Source organism: Capricornis sumatraensis, chromosome 3 (genome assembly GCF_032405125.1).
Source record: "Capricornis sumatraensis isolate serow.1 chromosome 3, serow.2, whole genome shotgun sequence".
Taxonomy (NCBI): Eukaryota; Metazoa; Chordata; class Mammalia; order Artiodactyla; family Bovidae; genus Capricornis; species Capricornis sumatraensis.
In genome coordinates, this window is record NC_091071.1 from 14,058,981 (window position 1) to 14,076,206 (window position 17,226).

The window sequence follows — 17,226 nt, forward strand, 5'->3', positions numbered from 1 at the left end:
TGATCATTGCAGCACTATTTACAACAGTTAGAACATGGAAGCAACCTAGATATCCATCGACAGATAAATGGATAAAGAAGTTGTGGTATATATACACAATGGAATATTACTCAGCCATAAAAAGGAATACATTTGAGTCAGTTCTAATGAGGTGGATGAACCTAGAACCTATTATACAGAGTGAAGTGACTAAAGAGAAAGATAAATACCATATTCTAACACATATATACAGAATCTAGGAAAATGGTACTGAAGAATTCATTTACAGGGCAACAATGGAGAAACAGACATAGAAAATAGACTTACGGACATGGGGACAGGGAGGAGAGGGTGAGACGTATGGAAAGAGTAACAAGGATGCTTACAATACCGTATGTAAAATAGAGAGCCAACAGGATGGCTATCTGTATGGCTCAGGAAACTGAAACAGCAGGGGCTCTGTGTCACCCTGGAGGGGTGGGATGGGGAGGCAGAAGGGAGGAAGGTTCAAAAAGGAGGGGATATATGTATACCTATGGCTGATTCATGTTGAAGTTTGATAGAAAACAGCAAAATTCTGTAAAGCAATTATCCTTCAATAAAAAATAAATTAATTTTAAAAAATAGGCAGCAGAAGAAAAGAAAAAACAATAATAATTACAGCAGAATTCAACAAAGTTGAAAACAGAAAATCAGTAGGAAAAAATCAACAAAATCAGAGGCTAGTTATTTGGAAAGACCAATAAAATGTTTCACTCAGTACTAAAAAGAAATGAGCTATCAATCTATGAAAAGACTGGGAGGAACTTTAAATGCACACTATTAATACTAAGTGAAAGAAGTAGTATGAAAAGGCTACATACAGTACGATTCTAACAAAATGACATTTTGGAAAAGGCAAAACTATGGCAACAATAAAAATATCAGTAGTTGCCAGGCACTAGGGGTACAAACAAGCAAAGCACAGGGAATTTTTAGGACAGTGAAACTACTCTGTATGATTCTGTAACAGTGGGTATGTGACAGTACACATTTGTCAAAACTTGTAAAATGAACACCACCAAGCATGAACCCTCATGTATAATATGGACTCCATATGATAATGATGTATCAATGTTGGTTCATCAACTGTAACAAATGGACCAGTCCGGTTTGGGATTTTGATCCCAAAAGGCTGTTCCTGGGGGAGGGGCTGAGACTATATAGGAAATCCCTGTACTTTGTGCTCAATTTTACTGTGAAACTGAAACTGCTCTTTAAAAGGTCTATTTTAAAAAATTAAAAAAACATCATCTTGGATTAGAAGAATTAATATTGTTAAAATGGCTATACTACCCAAAGCAATCTACAGGGTTAGTGCAATCCCTATCAAATTACCAGTGACATTCTTCACAGAACTAGGACAAACAATCCTAAAATTTAAATGGAACCATAAAAAACCCAGAATTGCCAAAGCAATCTGAGGAAAAAGGATAAAGCAGGAGACATAACCCTCCCAGACTTCAGACAACACTACAAAGCTAAAGTAATCAAAACAGCATGGTATTAGCACAAAAACAGACATATGGATCAATGAACAGAATAGACAGCCCAGAAATAAACCACATACCTATGGATAATTAATCTCTGACAAAGGAGGTAAGAATACACAATGGAAAAAAGTCTCTCCAGCAAGTAGTGTTAAGAGAGTTGGACAGCTGCATGTAAACTGATGAAGTCAGAAAACACAAAACAAATTCAAAATGGCTTAAAGACTTAAATGTAAGGCAGGACATCATAAAACTCCTAGAAGAGAACACAGGTAAAACATTCTCAGACATAAATCATATCCATGTTTTTTTAAGTGAGTCTCCCATGGTAACAAAAAGAAAAATAAACAAATGGGACCTAATCAAACTTACAAGCTTTTGCACAGCAAAGGAAGCCATAAACAAAATGAAAATACAACCTACAGAATGGAAGAAAATAATTGCAAATGATGCAGCTAACAAGGGTTTAATTTCCAAAATATACAAACAGCTCATACAACTCAACAACAACAACAAAAGAACAAATAACCCAACTGAAAACAGAGGACTAAATAGACATTTCTCTAAAGAAGACATACAGATGGCCAACAGGCACATGAAAAGATGCTCAATATCACTAATTATTAGAGAAATGCAAATCAAAACTACAATGAGATAACACTTCATACTGGTCAGAATGGCCATCAGTAAAGTCTACAAATAACAAATGCTGGAGAGGGTCTGGAGAAAAGGGAAACCTCCTATACTACTGGCAAGAATGTAAGCTGGTGTAGCCAGTATGGAAAACAGTTACAACGGTTCCTCAGAAAACTAAAACCAGTGGCCGTATGATCCAGCAATTCTACTCCTGGGGGGCTTCCCTGGTGGCTCAGCAGTAAAGAATCCACCGGCAAATATGTAAACACAGGTTCAATCCAGGAAGATCCCACAGGCCACGGAGCACAACTACTGAGCCTGTGTTCTAGAGCTCAGGAGCTGCAACCACTGAGCCCACATACCCTAGAGCCCATGGAATCAAATATGACACAAATGAACCTATATATGAAGAAGAAAGAGAGAGAACAGATTTGCAGTTGCCAAGGGGCAGAAGAAGTGGGGGAGGAACGGAGTGGGAGTCTGAGGTTAGCAGATACAAATTGCTGACTGGATAAATAACAAGGTCCTACGGTCCGTCTAGTCAAGGCTATGGTTTTCCCTGTGGTCATGTATGGATGTGAGAGTTGGACTGTGAAGAAAGCTGAGTGACAAAGAATTGATGCTTTTGAACTGTGGTGTTGGAGAAGACTCTTGAGGGTCCCTTGGACTGCAAGGAGATCCAACCAGTCCATTCTGAAGGAGATCAGCCCTGGGATTTCTTTGGAAGGAATGATGCTAAAGCTGAAACTCCAGTACTTTGGCCACCTCATGCGAAGTGCTGACTCACTGGAAAAGACTCTGATGCTGGGAGGGATAGAGGGCAGGAGGAGAAGGGGACGACAGAGGATGAGATGGCTGGATGGCATCACTGACTCAATGGACATGGGTCTGAGTGAACTCCGGGAGTTGGTGATGGACAGGGAGGCCTGGCATGCTGTGATTCATGGGGTCACAAAGAGTTGGACACGACTGAGCAACTGAACTGAACTGAACTGAACTGATTCACTAATAAAGAATCCATCCACTAATGCAGGAGACACAGGTTTGATCCCTGGGTCAGGAAGATCCCCTGGAGGAGAAAATGGCAACCCATTCCAGTATTCTTGCCTGGGAAATCCCATGGACAGAGGACCCTGGCAGTCCATGGGGTCACAAAGAGTCAGACACAACTTAGCGACCAAGCACACATGCACACACTGGATAGCACAGGAAACTATATTCAATACCTTGTGATAAACCATAACAGAAAAGAATATTAAAAAGTAAGTATATTTGAATCCCTGTGCTGTACAGGAGAAATTAATACAACATTATAAATCAACTATACTTCAATTAAATTTTTTTTAATTTTCAAAAGGCATTAGTGAGCTCTGGAACAATTTCAAACAATCTCACATATTTATAGTTGGGGGCCTTCAAAAGAGAAGAGAAAAAAATATACCTGAAGAAATAATGTACAAGTTTTCCCACATTGTATGAAAAGTGAAAGTGAAAGTGAAGCTGCTCAGTCGTGTCCAACTCTTTGCGACCCTGTGGACTGTAGCCCACCAGGCTCCTCCGTCCATGGGATTCTCCAGGCAAGAATACTGGAGTGGGTTGCCATTTCCTTCTCCAGGGGTCTTCCTGACCCAGGGATCAAACCCAGGCCTCCCACATTGCAGGCAGATCCTTTAACCTCTGAGCCATCTGGGAAGCCCCACATTGTATAAAAACTCTAAAATCCAGATTCAAAAAGCCCAACAGCCTCCAAGTAGAAATTACCAATTTCAGGAATGACAGTTTCCACAGATCATTATAGTTTCTACAGATATAAAAATGACAATAAAGGAATGCTATAAAAAATTTATGCCTATAGATTTAAGAACTGAGAAAAAATGGACAAACTCCTTCTGAAAGACACAAAGCATATTCAAGAAGAAATTATTTAAATAACCTTTATCTTTTAAGGGCTTCCCTCATAGCTCAGTTGGTAAAGAATCTGACTGCAGTGCAGGAGACTCCAGTTCAATTTCTGGGTCAGGAAGATCCCCTGGAGAAGGGATAGGCTACCCACTCCAGTATTCTTGGGCTTCCCTGGTGGCTCAGCTGGTAAAGAATATGCCTGCAATGTGGGAGACCTGGGTTTGATCCCTGGGTTGGGAAGATCCCTTGGAGAAGGGAAAGGCTACCCACTCCAGTATTCTTGGGCTTCCCTGGTGGCTCAGCTGGTAAAGAATATGCCTGCAATGTGGGAGACCTGGGTTTGATCCCTGTGTTGGAAAGATCCCATGGGGAAGGGAAAGGCTACCCACTCCAGGATTCTGGCCTAGAGAATTCCATGGACTATACAGTCCATGAGGTCGCAAGGAGTCAGACACAACTGAGCAACTTTCACTTTCAATTTCTGTTTTAAAGAAATTGATACCTATCCACAAAATATATTAGTAAAAACACAGAACACAAAAGAAGAGATCTTAAAATGGTCATGGAAATGTCATATAAAAAAAAGAACTGGAAAAACAAAACTGACAATTAGACTGACAGCAGATTTCTCAAGAGCAACAACTGCAACTAGTGGACAGTGGAATAATACCTTCAAAGTACTAGGAGAAAATTACTGCCAACCCAGACTGAATCTGGAGAAGGAAATGGCAACCCACTCCAGTATTCTTGCCTAGAGAATCCCAGGGACAGCAGAGCCTGGTGGGCTGTAGTCTATGGGGTTACAGAGAGTTGGACACAACTGATGAGACTTAGCAGTAGCAGCAGCAACAGACTGAATCAAACAAAAATAATCTTCCACAAATTAAAGACATTCCCAAATAAAACTTAGAAACATTAAAATCCTTAGAATAAAAGAAAAATCATTAGTACACCCGATGCACAAATGTAAGCAGCAAAAAACTGAATAAAACCCCATCTTTTAGGCAAAAAATAATGGGAAAAGGGAGCACTGGGATCTGAAGAGTATAGGAAACATCCTCGTTATTCTTGACAGTTTTCTCTCATCTGTTTCATGGTGACACCCAGCATGCAGAAATGCACAGTGATGGTGCAAGCAGCTAAAACTGAGAGAAAGCCATACTTCATGCCAGAATAACAAGAAATGTAGCCCCAGCTAGTATGTTGGGTGGGGGGCTGAAATCAAGGGAAAGAGAGAGCCAGAAAACATGTCCCATAATTTAGCGTATGAATTAACACAACTTCCAACTCACACCTGGGAGAAATGGAAGTAGCACAGCAAAGCCTTTGAGAATTAAACTATGAAATAAATTGCCACCGATGCTCCAAACTCACAAATGATTTGTCAGTGACAAAACCCAAAGCAGTATAGCAAAGTCTGAAAAGTAAAATGATACTGCAAACATTATTCATAGGAGACACAAACTTGAGGTTTAGAAACTAACCAGACTGATTACTCAACAAAACAAAACAAATCTTCATTCTCCAGAGGATTTTAGCAGGACTCAGAGACTCAAAACATAACTTCAAAAATTACTCAGATACACAGAACCAAGAAAATGTGATCCAATAATAACACAAAACACCAAAAGGTGCACAGAACAGGAGGGAACACTCTCTAAGTAATTTGTAAGGCCAGCAGTATGATATAATGAAACTGAAACCTCACATCTCAGATTGAGACTTGAACCCACAGGCTGAGACTTGAACCCAGCCAAACCCCAGACTGGGATGCGAACCCATAGTTTTTAACTAGACTCACTCACCTGGTGTCAGGACTTACTGAGGCTCAGGTTCTGTATGTCTCAGTGCAGAAGAAATTCAGTGAGAGGCAAAGTGATAGACCAGGAGTAGATTTATTAATATAGGATCCTTGTGAGGGATATAAGCGGGTAGGCAAGGGGGCTCTGGCCCGAGAATTAAGTGAGTTTACAATCAAACGAAAGTGGGGATGGGAAGAGGACTACCTTCTTCCTCATTCTATGAGTAGACATTAGGCTTGTATCACTAGCTTCTCCTTCACATCAGGCAGGAGACTGATCATATAAGCTCAAACCAGGGCTGTCCTGGTTCTTATTCAAATCAGCAGAAGGGTGGTAACATATACTAAAATACATTAAATCATCTCAGGTTTCTTTATAATGAGGGTCTTCTACTTTGGAATGTCATCTTTCCCTTATAGTTCTGTCCTTGGTTCTAAGGATGATTATCTTGCTAGACTTGACTAGCAGGATGCAGGCCTCATTTAACTTACTCTGAGGCATATCTCATGCTTTCATTGATAAAAGCTTTATAGTTAAAGTGTTAGTTGCTCAGTCATGTCTGACTCTTTGCAACCCCATGGACTGTAGCCCATCAGGCTCCTCTATCCATGGGATTCTCCAGGCAAGAATACTGGAGTGGGTACCCATTCCTTTCTCCAGGGAATCTTCCCAACCCAGGGATCGAACCCTGGTCTCCTGCATTGCAGGCAGATTCTTTACTGTTTGAGCTACAGGAAAGTCCTTTATTTTGGACCGGGATCTCCCAAAGTTCCTAGGGCTCCCTCTCTATCTATAATCCCCTAGTGAGATTTCTAAAACTACCTACCTACTCTATCCCTATCAAAACCAGACAAAGAGTGTAAGAATAATAAAAACTACAGGTCAGTATCACTCATGAAATAGATGTAAGAATTCTAAACTAAAAGTTAGCATATCATATGCAGCACTAATTAGATAATTAGTGCTCCACTAAGTTGAAGCTTTACCAGAAATTCAAGGTTAAATCAATATTACAAAATGTATTAATGTAACTTACATAGTAGCTTTAGGGAGGGAAAAAGAAGTCATATAACTGCTTCAATCAAATAACCTCAATGGTAGGTTACTTCTAAATGGCTCTCAATTATTCAGTCACACAGTCATTTAAACAAATTAAAGGTGTGCCTCACAGGTCTTCTCAATTTAACAATAAGGCCTCTAAGAAGCTTAAGCACATTATCCCTTAGACATCTCAGCAGGAGTCCAAAGCAAAGAATGGTTTATCTCAGAGATTTGTGGGGAAAACTATTATCCAAATGGAACGAACCCCAGTAAGATTTACAGAGGACCCACAAAGTTTTTGAGAAGTTTATCACCAGCAACATTACCAACTTGGACTGAAAGAGACAGAAACAGTACAAAATGAAAATACACATTGGATTTCCAGAATTATTCTGGCAGGAGGCAGTCTGATAAAACCACACAACTACAAAACATGTGCTATCTTTCAGAAAAAGAAATGATCACTCAAGAGCCCAAAGAGCAGAGCTGAGAGACATGGAAAATAATTCCTAGAATTATTTATATTCAATTGAGACCTAATCAAAGAATGTCTAACATTTTCCCAGATGGATTTCAGAATTGAGTATTGACTATGCCAAAGCCTTTGACTGTGTGGATCACAATAAACTGTGGAAAATTCTTCAAGAGATGGGAATACCAGACCACCTCACCTGCCTCTTGAGAAATCTGTATGCAGGTCAGGAAGCAACAGTTAGAACTGGACATGGAACAACAGACTGGTTCCAAATAGGAAAAGGAGTAAGTCAAGGCTGTATATTGTCACCCTGCTTATTTAACTTATATGAAGAGTACATCATGAGAAACGCTGGACTGGAAGAAACACAAGCTGGAATCAAGATTGCTGGGAGAAATATCAATAACCTCAGATATGCAGATGACACCACCCTTATGGCAGAAAGTGAAGAGGAACTAAAAAGCCTCTTGATGAAAGTGAAAGAGGAGAGTGAAAAAGTTGGCTTAAAGCTCAACATTCAGAAAACGAAGATCATGGCATCCGGTCCCATCACTTCATGGGAAATAGATGGGGAAACAATGGAAACAGTGTCAGACTTTATTTTGGGGGGCTCCAAAATCACTGCAGATAGTGATTGCAGCCATGAAATTAAAAGACGTTTACTCCTTGGGAGAAAAGTTATGACCAACCTAGAGAGCATATTCAAAAGCAGAGACATTACTTTGCCGACTAACGTTCGTCTAGTCAAGGCTATGGTTTTTCCTGTGGTCATGTATGGATGTGAGAGTTGGACTGTGAAGAAGGCTGAGCGCCGAAGAATTGATGCTTTTGAACTGTGGTGTTGGAGAAGACTCTTGAGAGTCCCTTGGACTGCAAGGAGATCCAACCAGTCCATTCTGAAGGAGATCAGCCCTGGGATCTCTTTGGAAGGAATGATGCTAAAGCTGAAACTCCAGTACTTTGGCCACCTCATGTGAAGAGTTGACTCACTGGAAAAGACTGATGCTGGGAGGGATTGGGGGCAGGAGGAGAAGGGGATGACAGAGGATGAGATGGCTGGATGGCATCACGGACTCGATGGACGTGAGTGTGAGTGAACTCCGGGAGTTGGTGATGGACAGGGAGGCCTGGCGTGCTGTGATTCATGGGGTCGCAAAGAGTCGGACACGACTGAGTGACTGAGCTGACTGAACTGAGTGATACCTTGCTTATCCCAATATTTTGGCCACCTGATGCGAAGAAATGACTCATTTGAAAAGACCCTGATGCTGGGAAAGACTGAAGGCGGGAGGAGAAGCGGACAACAGAGGATGAGATGGTTGGATGGCATCACCGACTCAATGGACACGGGTTTGAGTAAACTCCGGGAATTGGTGATGGCAGGGAGACTTGGCATGCTGCAGTCCATGGGGTCACAGAGTTGGACACGACTGAGCAACTGAACAGTGATACCCTGCCCTCTCCCCCATTTACCTTCATTTTAAATAAAAAGGTCTACTATCTTATGCCTGTTTCACCATTTTATACTGGCATTGGGGGTGGGGTGGGGACATAAACTTGTATCTTTAGATGTATCTTCAGATTGAAAACTGTTGTATTCAAGGACCTGTATTTAATAAGGAACTACACCCAAAAGCCTGAACCACAACTAAACCTAATTTATATGGCAAGATGAAGGACTCTGAGCTTGTAACAAGATGAGAATTTTGGCACTTGGCAAGGGAGAAAATATTTCTGCATATGAGTCACTGGCAACCAGAGGGCAGATTGGTTGACTTCTTCTAAAATGATTCCCAACTCCAGGTATTCCTTTGTGTAATCCCCTCCCCTTGATTGGGGCTGGACCTAGAGACTTGCTTCTAATGAATACAGCAAAGATGACAGGATGTTATTTGTGAGATTAGGTTAAGAAGATGTGAATTCTGTCTTGCTCACTCTCCTTGACTCTTTTCATTTGCTTGCTCTGATGAAGTCAGCTGCTGTGTTAGTAACCATAGAGAGAAAGCTTCATGGCAAGGAAGCGAGGTCCTCCATCCAACACCCATAAGGAACTGAATCCTGCCCAAAACCACATGAGCTGGGAAACAGTCCCTTACCAGTTAACCTTGACTGCAGCCTGTATGAGATTCTGAGCTATGAGACTCAGCTAAGACAAGCCCATATTATCAACCCACCAAAACTGTGACAAAATACACATTTGCTATTTTAAGCAAACACTAAAGTCACTATATTTTTAGGAACTTCCAGGTTGGTGAACATATCCATATGCAGAGGGCAGAGTATCCTTATATCATGGGGCCAGGAGCTTGTTTTGGGACCCTTCCAGACTTCACCCTATGTACTTCTTCATCTGTATCCTTTCTAAGAATAGCACCAGATTTTCTTTCTTAAATGAAACCTTTTAAGTGGGAATAAAAGAGAACTACCAATAACCAATGAAAATATAAGGTACTCAAACTCATTAACAGAGAATTACAAATTGAAATTTCAATGAAGTACCATTTACTCTTACTCAACTAGAAAAATTAAAAAGCCAGGCTGTACTCTATAGTAACATTAAATAAGGTTTGCTGTTTCTTTTTTAAAAAGCCATGTTGATGAGGATATAGATTCCTGGGGATTTTTATATTGACAGTAGCAGTGTAAGCTACTGCAAATTCTTTGGAAAACAATTTGGCATTACCTAATGAAGCTGAATATGAATATCCCCCATGGTCCAGCAATCCTATGCTTAGGTGTGTATCTTAAGAGAAACTCTTGAAGAGAAGAACCTTAAAAAAATGTACACAGCTCTAAACCAAAAACAACTCAAATGGTCATCAATAGTATAAATAATAGTATCTATTATTAGTAATTAATTATATCAAAATAGAACTATGGCCATAAAAACAAATAAAAATAGCTATACACCTCAGAAAGATAAATCTCAAGACAATGTTAAAAGAAAACAAACAAAAATGGACAGAAGAAACAGACTATAATCCCATTTATCTGAGGTTCACAAATAGGCAAACTAAACAAACAAAAGGGGAAAAACATGACAATAATAACAGATGATCACCATAAAGTAGTTTCAAATATTGCTACTGTAAGGCCAATCTGCCCTGTCAGTGTTCCGAGAAGAGCTGTTCAATCAGGTGCCCATTTTGCTTCGTTCATGAGTTAAGACTAGTGGCTCAGATGGTAAAGCATCTGTCTACAATACGGGAGACCTGGGTTCGATCCCTGGGTTGGGAAGATCCCCAACCCACTCCAGGACTATTGCCTGGAAAATCCCATGGACAGAGGAGCCTGGTAGGCTACAGTCCACGGGGTCGCCAAGAGTCGGACACAACTGAGTGACTTCACTCACACTCTCTCTACACTAAAAAGCTTATAGAGAATATGTGGCAACGAAAGCTTATGAGGCACTTGGTACTGTACTAGGTACCATGCTAGGTGTTTCACGTGCATGTTTTTGTTTTTTTGACAGAGCATAAGCATTTAATAATAATTTAAAAATATATACTATAACATTTATGCCAGGGCCTGTACTAAAGGCTTTACAGTAATTTTAATTTAATCCTTACAACAACTCTATGAAGTACAGACTATGATCATCATCCACAATGGGTACAGTTATCATCATCTTGATAATAATAATAATAAAGATAACAGGTAACACTTTTTGCCACACTGTGCAGCTTGTGGGATCTTAGTTCCCTGACCAGGATTTGAACTCAAGCTCTTAGCAGCGAAAGAGCAAAGTCCTAGCCACTGGACCACCAGGGAATTCCCAATAGGTAACATGTTTGATCACCTACTAATGCCAGGCACTGGGCTAAGACTTCATAGTCACCTAATTTAGTCTTCAGGATAACCTTAATGGGTATTGTTTCCATCTCCATTTCCAGGATAAGAAAACTCACTCAAGGTCATACAACTAATAAAGGATAGAGCTAGGATTTGGACCTTTGTCTGACTGTTCAGCCACTTTCACAGTCGTAATTTTATTTAATATTCATAAGTCCTGTAATGTAAACATAACACAGAGGTTAAAAGCACAGTTTCTAAAGATGGAGAGACATGAACCCATATCTTCTTTCTACTATGTTTCAACCGTGGAACCGAGAACAAGCTCCTCAACCTCTATGAGAGGGATAGGCCTTTCATCTATTAAATGGAAGTTTTTAAAGTATCCATGGGTAACAGTGAAAGGGTAAATATGAAAACTGAGATAAAGCATATGTAAATAGTGTTATTTGAAATATCACATAGTAATGGAAAAAGAAGGAACTATTGCTATGTAAAATAATATAGGTGAATCTAAATGTTACATGACAAAATCCAGGAACAAGATAGTAAACAGACATGATAGCATTTATATGAAGCTCAAAAACAAGCAAGATTGTTTTTGAACTTCATATGCAACCTCATCACCTCTGGTGAAAGAGACTGAAACAGTGGTTACTTTGGGGTTGAGGAGGATATTGACTAGGAAGGAGTAAACAGGAGTCTCCTAAATGCCAGTTATTTTTAAACTAACTTTATATGTATGGTGAGAACACAAGTGTATAGAGATGTAAGCATTCACCAAATTGTACACTGAATATTTGTAATTTACTATATGTGTTAATTAAAAAAAAAAAACTCATAGTGGCAAGTCTTGGAATAGGCATTAGAAGTTCTAGTTCTGCCATGTGTGATTCTTGACAAAGCATAAAACTTCACAGGGTATGCATTCCATATACTACAGCTAAATAAGGTCTCTTCCCCTTCTAAAGTTCACTGATTCAAACTTCCTATGAATTTCCTTGGCCACCCATGAGGCATGCAAGAGTTTAGTTCCCCAACTAGGGATCAAACTCGTGCTCCCCTGTAGTAGAAAGTCCAAAGTCTTAACCATTGGACTGCCAGAGAATGCCCTGCAAAATTATTTCCTCCTGATTTCCACGGAAATTTAACTTCAGCCAATCTCTTTACTCCCTACTCGGAGAGATGGGGGGTGTTAATAGGCTTATTTTATATTAATAGATGGAACCAGCATCAGAATTTCTGGGCCAACATATAGGCATACAGAATAAAATGCTTACCTAGAAATACAGATGATGAAACAAGTTATGGTCTATTATATAGAAAGAACAATAAACTATGATGACAGGAGCTAAAACTGTAATTTTTTTGAATCAGTGTAAATAACCTGGAGCCACTAGAGTGATGATACCTAATAATTTATAGTCAGTAACTGAAAGCTAGCTGCAGAAACGTAGCTGTTCCTTTCAAATTATCCATATGAGGAAGCAATGTCTACTGTACAAGTTCTACACTTGAAAAAAATCAAGAAGACATTCCTTGATAGGGGCAAGTAGGACACACGAGGGAAGTTCGTTGCTTTTTCTTTATTTTACAGGGGATATATATCACTTTTATAAATGGAAAGATAAAAAATAGAGTCAAAGTCAACTTTTCTTCATGAGGAGATGCTACCTGAATTTAAGAGTACTTTTTATATCATTATATCCTTATTTGATGTGTACGTCATCTTATCAGACCAAGACAACCCAACCTAGTCATCACTTTACGAGAAAGGAAGAAAAGTGCAATGATTTTAGAAGTATTTTAATTCAAGGAACTTCTAGTATGGATTATGGATTAAACTTCTAAATTTCAGTGATTCTCTAACCTTTTATAAAATTCAAGGGAAGATGTATTCATCAGATGACTAAAGAAAACACTAGATGCAATAAAATGCCATGGACAAAAGTACCAGCTCATTTAGACCAAAGCACAGATTCTAATTCTGGCCCTGCCACCTAAATTTGAGTAAATCATTTTGATCTTTCCGACTCAGACCTCTTCCCTATAAAATGAAGGGACTGAGTTAGATAATTGTACCTTTATTTTTCCTCTCACTAAAATGTTCTATATACTTGGAATTTACTATCTATGGGCTTCTCTGGTGGCTCGGATGGTAAAAAATCTGCCTGCAATGCAGGAGATCCGGGTTCAATCCCGGGGTCGGGAAGATCCCCTGGAGAAGGAAATGGCAACCCAGTGTTCCTACCTGGAGAATTCCAGGGACAGAAGAGCCTCAAGGACTACAGCCCATGGGGTCACAGAGCAACTAATACTTTCACTTTCAATATGGTAGATGCTTTTCCTCATATTGACCATACTCTATACAAAAGTCAACTATCCTTATTAACAAAAATATCTGGAAATTAAATATCAGAAGCCACTAAATTTGAATGATGGACTTGAAAGTCTGCAGTGCTTTTACTGCTATAAACTGGGTTTGCCTCCATTTTTGCCTCCATCAAGTACATAAAAAGGATAATTCATCAATTCAAAAATGAATTAAGTAAATGAAAGTGTAATGAACCAGTTAGAGAACTTTTTAAGAACTCATTGATGAAGCTCTCTCTATTCCAGGAAAGGGATACAGTTTACACACACACACACACACCTTTATTAGCTGAATATAGGGTCAAATAAAAAACATAAAATCTACTCACTTTGACAGAGATACTCCCCCAGCTTTTCCAATCATCTCTTCATGGTGTAATACTGAGTGGTTCCAAGGAATTTGGAGGAACTTTAAGACTGTTCTCATCCACCGTTCTGGATGTAAGACAAGTTGCTCATAGTGAACTAACATGCATTTTTTATAGCCAACCTCCATACACTGGTTATACATGGTCTCAATGGCACGATTCCACTTGGTCAAACAGTCCCTATAGCTGTTCAGGTCAAATCCAGCTATAGTAACTTTTCGAGAAATCATTGAATGCACTGATGCCCGGCCATCTCGGACCATCAGGAGAAACTTGGCATTGGGGAATAACCTAGCAAGGTAAGTTAAGGATTTCAGGGCAAAAGGATCTTTATTACATAAATAAGGGGCTGGCTCCCCATGCTTCACAATGATTTCTAGTAAGAAGGCCTGCATGGCAGAATCCAGCACTTCATCGGTGACACCAGCCTCATCCAAGCGTATTTTCTCCTTACTCGACCGTGACCATATCTGCTTCAGAGCCAGGATTCGAGGAATGACCCTGGTTTCCTCTCCACAGCGAATATCAGGGTGTGCATCTAGCATGGCCCTCATGAGCGTGGTTCCACTCCGTGGCACACCTCCAATAAATATTAAAGGCATATCTTTGTGATAGGCAAAGGTTTTATTGGCTTTGATGTCCAGGGCAGTTCGCACAGTGGTCTTTATGTTCTCCAGTTTGAGGGGCTGGCTACGTTCTTCTATTCGGTGATGGCATTCCATGGCGTGTTGGCCCAAGTAAAATACAGTCACAGAACTAATCACCAGACATGCCAATAGTAAGTTCTGCTTCAGTTTTCCAACCATCTTGATGTGATTATCTTGCTATTAAACAGATATTTTGCTTCAAATGATTTTCAGAAAACATTCAGGCCATTGACAGTGTACTTCAAAAAGATGACCAACATCTAATAGAGAAGGAAAAAGTTATTTTTTCATCACACTGAGATTGTTGACAAATTTAATAATCAGTTATCACCATTACATTTGAGCTAGAAAGAAGCTGAAGCAGTCTTAAGTACACTGATATTCTTAGAATACAAGCATATATAAATGAAAGCAAAAATAAATCAACATTTCTAATCAGAAATAGCTTTTCTTTATGTAACAATACTGAAGCTACAGACATTGCACAGAATGGAAAAATAAATAAAATTATTTCTAGTTAGTCAAGCAAATATTCAATATTCCCAAGTATGTTTCAAGTCTAACTCAAGGTTCATCTCTGATAGTCAGAGCTGCTTCATCCCCAAGAATTCATTATCTTCACATTCTACTTTAAAGATAAATTACAGAAGAAATATACAACTTTCAAAATTTTTACACAGTTTATTCATTCTATAAAGTATTTATTTAGATACAGTCCAGATACTTGGGCTTGGCCGAGGATAAACTTTGAAAAGGACAGCAGTGCAATGACCCCTGCTCTCAAGAAACATAGTCTCATGGGCAGACAGATACACAATGACAGTAAAATGTGATCAGTGCCTTAATAGAAAACAAAGGAGACCATGGGAGTATAATGAAAAAGCACACAAAGCATGCCTCAGGAAGCTACAAAAGCCTTATATAAAACAAGAGGAAAGACTACACTAAGGAACAGAAATTTGTGTGCAAAAGCACAATGGCATGACAGAACACAGAGTAATTAGGTGACAAGAAGTAGTTCAGAAGAGCTAGTATAGGGTGCAAAGAAAACTGTGTGTGTCTGTGATCTAGCCTTCAGAAGAATAAATAAGATCTGGGCACAAAGAATATTCTAAACTGAAGATACACCATGACCAAACACACAGACACATAAGAGCAGAGGCATACATGTTAGACACATATACTAGTGCATGTAAATTTAACCTGAATTTCAGAGAGCAAGCGTGGTGTTTAATTTTATCTGTCAACTTCGCTAGGCTATGGTGCCCAGTGTTTGGTCAAACACCAGTCTAATGTTTCTGTGAAGGTTTTTTTTTGAAATGACTAACAAATCAACAGACTGAACTGTGAGTAAAGTAGGTTATCCTACAAAACATAGGTGGGCCTCATCCAACAACTGGAGTCCTTAAGAGAAAAGACACATTTCCTGAAGAAAAGGGAGATTTTCCTCAAGACAACAAACATCAGAGAAACCCTGAGTTTCCAGCCTACTGCCTTGAAGAATTTAGACTCAAGGCTAACATCACCTCTTACCTGCCAGACTGTTGTATGGATTTTAGAAATGCCAGAGCCATAATCACATTCCTTAAAAACTCTCGGTTATATATATACAGATATATATGTATGCATATATATATATATGCTGCACTCAATATGTCAGCTAATTTGGAAAACTCAGCAGGGGCCACAAGATTGGAAAAGGTCAGTTTTCATTCCAATCCCAAAGAAAGGCAATGCCAAAGAATGTTCAAATTACTGTACAATTACACTCATTTCAAATGCTGGCAAAATTATGCTCAAAATCCTTCAAGCTAGGCTTCAGCAGTATGTGAACCGAGAACTTCCAGATATACAAGCCGGATTTAGAAGAGGCAGAGGAACCAGAGATCAAACTGCCAATATCCATTGGATCATAGAAAAAGCAAGCAAATTCTAAAAATACATCTACTTCTGCTTCATTGACTACGCTAAAGCCTTTGACTGTGTGAATCACAACAAACTATGGAAATTTCTTAAAGAGATGGGAATACCAGACTACCTTACCTGCCTCCTGAGAAACCTGTAAGCAGGACAAGAAACAACAGTTAGAACTTGACACAGAACAACGGACTGGTTTAAAATTGGGAAAGGGGTACATCAAGGCTGTTTGCTGTCACCCTGCTTATTTAACTTATATGCAGAGCACATCATGAGAAGTGCCGGGCTGGATGACTCACAAGCTGGAATCTGCCGAGAGAAATATCAATAGCCTCAAATATGCAGATGGTACCCCTTTACTGGCAGAAAGTGAAGACGAACTAAAGAGCCTTTTGATGAAAGTGAAAGAGGAGAGTGAAAAAGCTAGCTTAAAACTCAACATTCAAAAAATGAAGATCATGACATCCAGTCCTATCACTTCACAGCAAATAGATGGGGACAAAGTGGAAACAGTGACAGATTTTATTTTCTTGGGCTCCAAAATCACTGCGGATGGTGACTACAGCCACAAAGTTCAAAGATGCTTGCTCCTTAGAAGAAAAGCTATGACAAATCTAGACAGCATATTAAAAAGCAGAGACATCACTTTGCTGACAAAGGTCCCTATAGTCAAAGTTATGGTTTTTCCAGTAGTCATGAACAGATGAGAGTTGGACCATAAAGAAAGGTGAGTTCCAAGGAATTGTTGCTTTTGAACTGTGGTGT

At 39.5% G+C, this 17,226-nt stretch overlaps 1 protein-coding gene across 1 annotated transcript in view; it reads right to left on the reverse strand.

Annotated features, from left to right (window-relative positions):
* The window catches only part of TPST1 (tyrosylprotein sulfotransferase 1), a 90,151-nt gene that overhangs the window by 53,159 nt on the left and 19,766 nt on the right, over positions 1 to 17,226 (reverse strand). The window contains exon 2 of the mRNA XM_068967967.1: positions 13,859 to 14,804. Within this exon, the coding sequence (XP_068824068.1) occupies positions 13,859 to 14,703 (845 nt within the window). The 5' untranslated portion in view covers positions 14,704 to 14,804. The remainder of the gene's footprint in view (positions 1 to 13,858; positions 14,805 to 17,226) is intronic.